The sequence below is a fragment of the Terrapene carolina genome, unplaced genomic scaffold, assembly GCF_002925995.2.
Source record: "Terrapene carolina triunguis isolate 2854851 unplaced genomic scaffold, T_m_triunguis-2.0 Scaffold84, whole genome shotgun sequence".
Taxonomy (NCBI): Eukaryota; Metazoa; Chordata; order Testudines; family Emydidae; genus Terrapene; species Terrapene triunguis.
The window spans coordinates 42,223,504-42,232,903 of NW_020664435.1; the positions used below are offsets into that span (position 1 = coordinate 42,223,504).

At 40.0% G+C, this 9,400-nt stretch overlaps 1 protein-coding gene across 3 annotated transcripts in view; it reads left to right on the forward strand.

Annotated features, from left to right (window-relative positions):
• Positions 1-9,061, forward strand: part of THNSL1 (threonine synthase like 1) — a 10,522-nt gene extending 1,461 nt beyond the window's left edge. Inside the window, exons 1-2 of one of the 3 annotated variants that reach the window (XM_024216005.3) lie at positions 1,353-1,391; positions 5,400-9,061. In XM_024216005.3, coding sequence (XP_024071773.1) covers positions 5,447-7,666 — 2,220 coding nt within the window. In that variant the 5' untranslated portion in view covers positions 1,353-1,391; positions 5,400-5,446 and the 3' untranslated portion in view covers positions 7,667-9,061. Of the gene's footprint in view, positions 1-1,352; positions 1,392-2,142; positions 2,511-5,399 lie in introns of those variants that run through there. The other 2 variants (XM_024216009.3, XM_029910996.1) reach the window with 2 other exon arrangements.
• The last annotated feature ends 339 nt before the right edge of the window (positions 9,062-9,400 follow it).

A 9,400-nucleotide genomic window follows, 5' to 3' on the forward strand; every position in this document is an offset into this window, starting at 1 on the left:
GGGATTCATGATGCAGGAGGGGGCTCAGGGCTGGGGCAGAGGATTAGGGTGCAGGGGGATGAGGGGTTTGGGGCGTTGGAGAGGCTAGGGCTAGGGTGGGGTAAGGGCAGCCTGCCCTGCCATTAGGGGAGGGGGGGCACTAGGACCCTGGGGCAGCAGACAGCAGTTGATGCCAGGAGCCGGTGTAGTGTAGGATACCGCTCCGCGTAGGAATGTGCTACACCAGCAGCACAAGCAGGCACTGGAGAGGCGCGCGCCACTTTCTTTCAGGCAGGGACGCGGCAGGGCAGGGGGGGAGACGCGCGGAGAGAGGGGTGGCAGGCGGGGGCTGGGGCCCACTCCAGGCAGCGCCGGGGGAGAGACCCAGCTGCAAATATTGGTGGAGCAGGGCCCCTAGCCCTGAATATTCCTGGAGCCCGGGCACCACAAAAGAATATAACTCACCGCCTATGGAACTGAGGTATTTAGGTACCTAACTCTCATTGAAATCATTGGGAGTTAGGCACTTAAGTACTTTTAAGGATCTGGGCCTGAGTCCTTCTCAAACATTGATAAATTTATCTTCACAACTCCATGGTTAAGATGGTAGTATTATGCCCATTTTACAGATGAAGAACTGAAGCATACAGAGATTAAGGTCAGAAGTGTGTTCCAACTTTGCCCAATTTGAGACATCTAAGCCTTGATTTTTTTCAGAGAATTTAGCATTCTATAGCACTTCATTTGCTCAGAGCAGAATTCCCATTGAATTCAGTTGCAGTTATGTGTTCAGCACTTCTGCAAATCAGGTACCAGGTATCTCAAGTTATGCACTAAAAAAATGAGGAAAAACAATCAATAGATTCCAAGGCCAGAAGGGACCATTATGATTATCTAGGTGGGCCGGGATGGTTTGTTTACCTGCCGCGTCCACAGGTTCGGCCAATTGCAGCTCCCACTGGCTGCGGTTCGCCGCTCCAGGCCAATGGGGGCTGCGGGAAGTGGCGCAGGCCGAGGGATGTGCTGGCTGCCGCTTCCTGCAGCCCCCATTGGCCTGGAGCGGTGAACCGCAGCCAGTGGGAGCCGCGATCGGCTGAACCTGCGGATACGGCAGGTAAACAAACTGGTCCGGCCCGCCAGGGTGCTTACACTGGCAAGCCGCGTTGTCATGAACATACAGCTAAGGGTAGCATAAAATCCCTCCTTTATCTGTAAAGGGTTAAGAAGCTCAAATAACCTGGTTGGCACCTGACCAAAAGGACCAATAAGGGAAGAAGATACTTTCAAATCTGTGGGGGAAGGTTTTTGTTTTGTCTCTCTCTGGGTGTTCTCTCTGGGTCAGCGAGGAATCAGGGCAGGGAAAATACATCTCCCAAAGCCATACCTGAACTAAGCATCTAAGATTACAAATTGTAAGTAATAGGAAGGAAATGTGTTAGATTATCTTTTGTTTTAGCTTGTGAATTGTCCCTATGCTAAGAGGGAGGTTTATTCCTGTTTTTTTTATAATTTTAAAGTTTTGCCTAGAGGGGAATCCTCTCTGTTTTGAATCTTATTACCCTGTAAAATTACTTTCCATCCTGATTTTACAGAGGTGCTTCTTTTACTCTTTCCTTTATAATAAAGTTCTGTTTTTTAAAGAATCGGATTGGTTTTTAGCGTCCTAAAAACCCAAGGGTCTGGTCTGTGCTCACCTTGTTAACCTATTTGGTTAGTATATTATTCTCAAGCCTCCCCAGAAAGGAGGGTGAAGAGGCTTGGGGGAATATTTTAGGGAAACAGGAACTCCAAGTGGTCCTTTTCCTGAATCTTTGTCTAACTCAGTGGTGGTGGCAGCATTACTCAACCAAGGACAAGGAAGGATTTGTGCCTTGGGGAAGTTTTTAACCTAAGCTGGTAGAAATAAGCTTAGGGGGTCTTTCATGCGGGTCCCCACATCTGTACCCCAGAGTTCAGAGTGGGGAGGGAACCCTGACATGCGTGCCAAAGGTTGCCGATCCCTGATCTAGTCTGACCTCTTGTATAACACAGGCCATAGAATTTCCTCAAAATAATTCCTAGACTGTATCTTTTTAGAAAAACATCTAATCTTGATTTAAAAATTTCCCATGATGGAGAATTCACATGACCCTTGGTAAATTGTTCCAGTAGCTAATTACCATCACTGTTAAAACGTTACACTTTGTTTCCAGTCTAAATTTGTCTAGCTTCCACTTCTAGCCATTGGATGGTGTTATACCTTTCTAGATTGAGGAGACCATTCTCAAATATCTGTTCTCCATGTATGTTCTTGTAGACTGTAATCAAGTCATCCCTTAACCTTTTTTAAAAGAATTAATTTCAAATCAAACATCCAGACTTGGTATTTAGGAACTCTACATTGGGTTGTTTATTCGTTGTTGTCATGGAGGACTAATGGCTTGCGTGTTTTTAAAAAATGAGGATGATTAATTTTTGAATGACACACTAAAGTTTATTTAACCCTCAAGGTCTTCCTTAGGGAGCCAGTTGAACTTTGCTGTATACTTTGGGTGAGTAAATAAATTCAGCTGACTCCATCAGGGCCAGTGAATGCCACCCAGGATGTGAACTCATGTGGAGCTTATAAACTCTGCAAGATAGAGACAGCCACTAGGACAAAGAACCTCTTTGATTCTATAGAGCTAATAAATTTTGCAACCTTCTCATTCCTGTGGCTCTCTGTGTTATCTGTCTTCCATCTTCCATGCTCATTGTAACTGATACACATTTTTGTATCTAATCCACAACAGTGAATCTCAAAACATTTACTACTGTCTACTATTCACTATATGCCACAAAGTCAAAGCAGCTGTCTGCAACATATTTAAAACTCTTCCATCTGCTCATCTCTGTATAGAGTAGTGGGTTTTAAAATAAATAAACCCCCTACACTTAATTTTATTTCTCTGTGTAGGTCTGTAGTGTTGTCATCTGCCTACAACAGATACCTACTCAGACTTCATCCTGTCTACAAATACTAGACATAGATCAGAATATCTCGTTCTGTAAAACAGGCAATGTATGCTATGCAACTTTGCCTGTTGTGTGTGAAGGACAGTGGGGAGTTGTGTGCATGCAATGTATTGCTTTTTAATTGTTAATTATTTTAGAATGTGAAAAGTAGTTTTAATATTTATTATAGCCACAAAATGGCTCATTCACAGTTTATAATAAGTTTATTTCTGGTCTTGTAACCTGTTTGTGTAAACTTTATTTTTGAATTTCTAGAGTTTCAAATGTTAGGGTTTTTTAATTTTTTCAGGTACAACATTTTATTATGTTTACTTCCTGATTTTATAATTTGTTATCACAATCTTAACTGCCTTCATGAAGTCTTTGTTCAGGACTAGAATTTATTACTATATCTATTTCCCCATATTATTAGTTAGTAATAGTAAAGCATTGTTTTCATCTGAAATTTTCTGGCATTCTATATTATGCAAAGGCACAAAAATTAGTAGTCTGAAAATTAATGAAGTGTTTAAATATAATGCCATTAAGCAAGTAGGCAGAATACTGGCACCCAGACTGAATCCTTAAAATCTAATTATTAGGAACAGCTGGGTCCAATTTTGCTTTTGAGTCAAGAAATCTGTGCAAAAACCTTCCAAAAAACCACAGCTGAACCCACGTATCCTGTGCCAGCACAGTGGCTTTTTTAGCAATTAAAAGTGAATATTTTAAACTGTTGCTATTTTTGTTTTATGTAGGTTTAAGGACATTTTGTTTTCATGGCTTTTACTGTAACTGTACAGGTTATGGATAATTTTTAAAAATGTGATCCTGAGTTAAGTTAGTTAAATTTTTGGCCTGGAAAATAAACACTGGTCATTTTGTAGTTGTTTTTTTAAATGTTCTTGGCAGTTTTAATATTGCTATCCCAAACATAGTCAATGATATCATAGCAATTGTGAATACCCAGTATGGCCACTGTCTTGCATGGCAGGAATGACCTTAAAAAGTCATTAGTAACCAGCAGTATGTAAATGATTATTTTTTAGATTCATTATAGATTAATTTCCCAAAGAAACTGTGACAACCCTGTTTATTTTAAATAATATTTTTTTTAGCTAATAGTCATTAGTAAATAACAGTAACAGAGCAGCAGATTTTTTTCAAGTATAAAATGGAAAGAGGCTCAGTAAGGCTTTTGTGCAGTTTTGTGCTAATCGTTTCCTCTTGTGTGCAGAGTTTGACTACCCCTAAACATCACACAGAATTTCTGCTCTGCAATTCATGTTGACACTGGCGCTGATTTCCCAAAACAAGCAAAATGGGACACTGCTATTGAGAACAGCTTGATTTATCAGTTTTTGAGTGCTTTCTCACACCAAGGTTATTCTGAGAGTAAAATCACTTCTGTGAGATCCACTTCACTCTACTTTCTTTCTTTAATTCTGTTCAATCTACATCAAATGTAAAAACAAATATGATTCCACCCTAGGAATACTTGAGATACTGTTTGTTCGGTATCATGCCTATCTAGAAGGGAATTGGATGAGCTAGAGCCAGAATTGCTACAGTAGGTTCATGAGTTTCCTATGAGTTTAAGTGGGTTGTGTAGCATTCCTACTTTTGTTGTCTTAAAGAACAAAACAAAACCCAAAACATCTACATGTAGGGAAGATATTTTATAACAAGTTTTTAGGTTGTGAAAAGATAAACATTTAGTCAGTCATTAAGGGGCTGTCTGTGTTTAAAAAATAAATCTGTGCTATTAAGGAAACAGTCTATCATTGAATATTTATATACTAACAAGTAGCAAATAAACGTGTTAGTATATATTTCAGTATTATAGCATTAGGTTTTGAGGGCTTCTTTAACAGCCAACAATTCTTATTTATCCCGAGGATATTGGCCTCAAAAGTTAATATTGAGTGTCCATCCAGCACCTACGGTTTTGCAGTTAATTGCGAGTAGTTCAGCTTACAACCCTTAGCTGAGCCTACTGACAGAGTTAGGACACACAGAAAGAGACTCATTCCTCTAAGTTGTGTAATACAGATCCCCTTCGTTTTGGGACAGCGCCAGAAAGACATCAGATCTGAGAAATTGAGTTTTGGTGGTGTCTGGTAACGTCTTTAGAAATCCTGCAACATTTCAACATTTTTTTAAAAATTAAACTAAATGTTGTATGCAGATGTAGTATGGGGGAAGTTATTTACTAAAATCTTGCATTGCTGAAAGATTTGTCACTAAAAGTGAGATGGTACTCTGTAAAAGGTCAGAATGTATTATTTCATTGATAAATATTTACCCCTGTGGCGTTATGAGAGAGACTGTCATAATTAGCTTTGTATTCTAAGAGACTGATTTTTTTTTTTTTTTTAATTTCACATCTACAAGGTTTTTTAGGTATGTTCCTATGAATTACTAATTACTTTTTTTCCTCTTTATAGTATTTAAGTTACTTGTCAAGTTGGCTTGAAAAAGCAGTGGAAGGAAGATGTTTCATGTTGTTCGGTATCAGCATCTAAAATTAACCCAGAACATTGGTTCTAGTGTACATCTAAAGTTGATTTTTCCAAGAACTCTTGCATTTGCACAGCTGTGGAAGTCATGGCTCTCAACTCTCTCTCTTGTTGGAGACCAGAATATTGTCCTGATGGGACCTCCTGGATCTGGGAAAACAACAGTTGGGAGAATAGTAGGTCACAAACTCGGCTGTCGTGTCATAGATGTGGATGATGATGTCCTTGAAACAACCTGGAATATGAGCGTGTCCGAAAAATTGCAGGATGTTGGTAGTCAGCAATTTATAGAAGAGGAAGGAAAAGCCCTGTTAAAGTTTTCAGCATCTGGAAGTGTAATTTCCCTTTCTGGGTCCAATCCAATGCATGCTGCCAGCATGCAGCATGTGAAGAAAAATGGGATTGTTGTGTATCTGGATGTACCCACAAGAGACATAATAGATAGGCTGGAATTAATGAAAGTGGATCGTATTGTGGGGCAGGATTCTGGGGTTTCTGTGAGAGACATACTTCAGTTTAGGAAGCAATTTTATAAAAAATGGTATGATATCCGTGTTCTTTGTGAAGGTGGACTTACAGCAGAGGCTGTAGCAGATAAAGTACTTGATGCAGTTAAGAGATATCAAGACTCAGAATCAGAAACTTTTATTTCAACCAGACATATAAGGTCTGAAATGTGTGAGCAAAAAGGCTCTGTTAAATATTTTACTGAAGCTGTTGTTGAGGGCCTAGCATCTGATGGTGGACTCTTTGTTCCTGAGAAGGGGCTTCCAACATTCTCTGCTGGAGAATGGCAAAGCTTAGTAGAAGCAACTTACATTGAAAGAGCTCAGATTATACTGGAAAGATTTATACATCCTGCTGATATACCTGCTTTCAAGCTGGGAGAAATTGTTGAGATTGCTTATGGAGAAAACTTTACTTGTTCTAAAATTGCCCCTCTTAGGTATCTGACAGGCAACCAGTTTCTCCTTGAGTTGTTTCATGGACCAACAGCCTCATTTAAGGATTTGGCATTACAGTTGATGCCTCATCTATTTGCATACTGTATTCCCAAAAGATGCAATTATTTGGTCCTAGTAGCTACTTCTGGAGACACAGGGAGTGCTGTTCTAGATGGTTTTAGTCGTCTTAGTGATACTGACAAGCAAAGAATTGCTGTGGTCACTTTCTTTCCTGAGGATGGAGTAAGCCAGATTCAAAAATCACAAATGATTGGCTGCCAAAGAGAAAATGGGTGGTCAGTGGGTGTCAAATCTGATTTTGATTTTTGCCAGACAGCTATAAAAAAAATATTTACCAATTCTGATTATTCTGGCTTTCTTACTGTAGAATATGGAACAGCTTTAAGTGCAGCAAATTCTATAAACTGGGCTCGACTACTTCCCCAAGTTATTTATCATGCCTCTGCCTACCTTGACCTTGTTCATCAAGATATTATTACTTTTGGAAGCCCAATAGATGTCTGTATTCCTACAGGAAACTTTGGCAACATATTAGCTGCATTATATGCAAAAAGGATGGGAATCCCTATCAGAAAATGTATTTGTGCATCCAATGAAAATAATGTTTTGACTGATTTCATAAGAACAGGTCTTTATGATTTAAGGGGAAGAAGATTAATGCAGACTTCATCACCAGCAATAGATATTTTGAAGTCTTCCAACCTTGAACGACATTTGCATCTGATTGCTAGTGGTGATGGACAGCTGGTGACACAATTATTTAGTGAGCTGGAAAAGCAGTGTCACTTTCAGTTGCAGAAAGATCTACTTGAGAAGCTTCAGCAAGACTTGGTGGCTGGGTGGTGCTCTGAGGAGGACTGCCTAGCTGCTATCCACTCTGTATACAGTACTACAGGGTATATTTTGGACACACACACCGCTGTTGCTAAAGTAGTTGCAGATCGATTACAGGATAGAACATGCCCAGTTATCATTTCATCTACAGCTCATTATTCCAAGTTTGCACCTGCTATCTTGCGGGCTTTGAGGATTGCAGAAATAAAACAGAATCCATTAAGTCAGCTTCACTTACTGAGTTCTTACAGTCCTTTGCCTCCAGTCCATAGGGGCCTATTAGAGACATTGAAAGAGAATGAGAAGCAGAAACATCAGATCTGTGCTGCTGATGTGAATGTCATGATGGCACATATAGAAACTGTAATACAAAATCAGTTTATGAAAGTTTTCTAAGTAAACTCACGTGGTGTTTATTATACCAATTTAAATATTTTCTTCACTAAAAAGTCATGTTTTAATAAATGCATAGTACACAAGGTCTTTGGTAAGTTTATATTCTGAGTATACTTTCTCATTTTCATGTTCAGTTAAAACATTTTAACATTGATTTTAAAAATGTTTGCATGCATGTGAGAATTCTAATGCTGGTGAACGGTTCTTGCTTGAAAGCCCAAGAGACTGTGGGGCTGTTTTACAGAAATAGTATAGTATGGACAGCAGTAGTGCACGCTTCCCCACACAACCCTGGCAGTGTGCCTCAATCCTGACCTAGGAGCGAACACTTCTAAGGTGAAAGGGTAATCCTGTCTGAACCTGCTAACAAGTGCTACAGGTGTGTTGTTGTGTATGTGGTATGTGCTGTGAATACTTGTCCACAGGGAATTTAGCTAAACATTAAACTAATCTCACACAGGGCATTGAAAAGCCTTCAGGTGTAGTAACAGCTTTCATCTTCTCATCAGCTGGTATACAATTAAACTGGAATCCTTGAAGTTAAATTACCTATATCATCATATCCATACAATCCTACATATTCTAATATGCTCTCTCTGTATATATTGTTTTTGTATTGACTATATAATCATGTATTCTTGTTCACTGTTAAACATTTTTTTTCTTACCGTAGGAGACAGTATTTTGCCTTATAAAATAAAAGCCTCCAGTCTGTATGTTTTATTATCACCTTTTAAAACATATTTCTTCCCTGAATGTGCTTGCAACTTCCATTAGCCTCTGCTGAGGCTTTTCTATTTGAGCTCACAAGTTTATTGCACCATCTTACCAAATAGTAGAAGATATTACTATCAGAAGCCTTCTTGGATGAAAATGGAAATATTCAACTGTTGAATTCCCATCCTTTGTATCAAATTTTATGTTTGGGTTCGGGGACCCCCCGGGCTTCTGGGGATATTCAAAATTACTTTTATTTTCATGTCATCTTTAATTTTCTCCCCTTGATTTTTGAGTGATTTTTATGTAACTGAGAAGCCACAGAAAATGATTAGCCAAAGATTGAGGCAATTTTTTTTAAAGCTTCTAAAATCGGATTCTACTGCACCTTATCCCTCCTTGCTAAGGCAAATCTATTTTAGGTCACATGGTCAAAATACCCTTTCTGTATCAGCTATTGACTAGTGGTTTAATAGGTTTTTTGCATCAAAAATAATAGATCTGGATGTCAAAGTGCAAAACTGCCTTAGATCAGATTACCTTATATCTACTAATTGTAGATTGTATTTGGCAATCAAAGGTGTAAAGTTTAAGTACCCGCTACATGGTATAATGTGCTTGGTGACAGTATAAGCCAGGGATCGGCAACCTTTGGCATGTGGCCCGCCAGGGTAAGCACCCTGGCAGTCTGGGCCGGTTTGTTTACCTGCTGCGTCCGCAGGTTTGGCCAATCGCAGCTCCCACTGGCCGCGGTTCGCCGCTCCAGGCCAATGGGGGCTGCGGGAAGTGGCGCGGGCTGAGGGATGTGCTGGCCACTGCTTCCTGCAGCCCCCATTGGCCTGGAGCAGCGAACTGCGGCCAGTGGGAGCTGCGATTGGCTGAACCTGCGGACGCGGCAGGTAAACAAACCGGCCTGGCCCGCCAGGGTGCTTACCCTGGCGGGCCATGTGCCAAAGGTTGTCGATCCCTGGTATAAGCTGATTGAAATAAGAATGGTTTGTATATGTTGTGTGATAA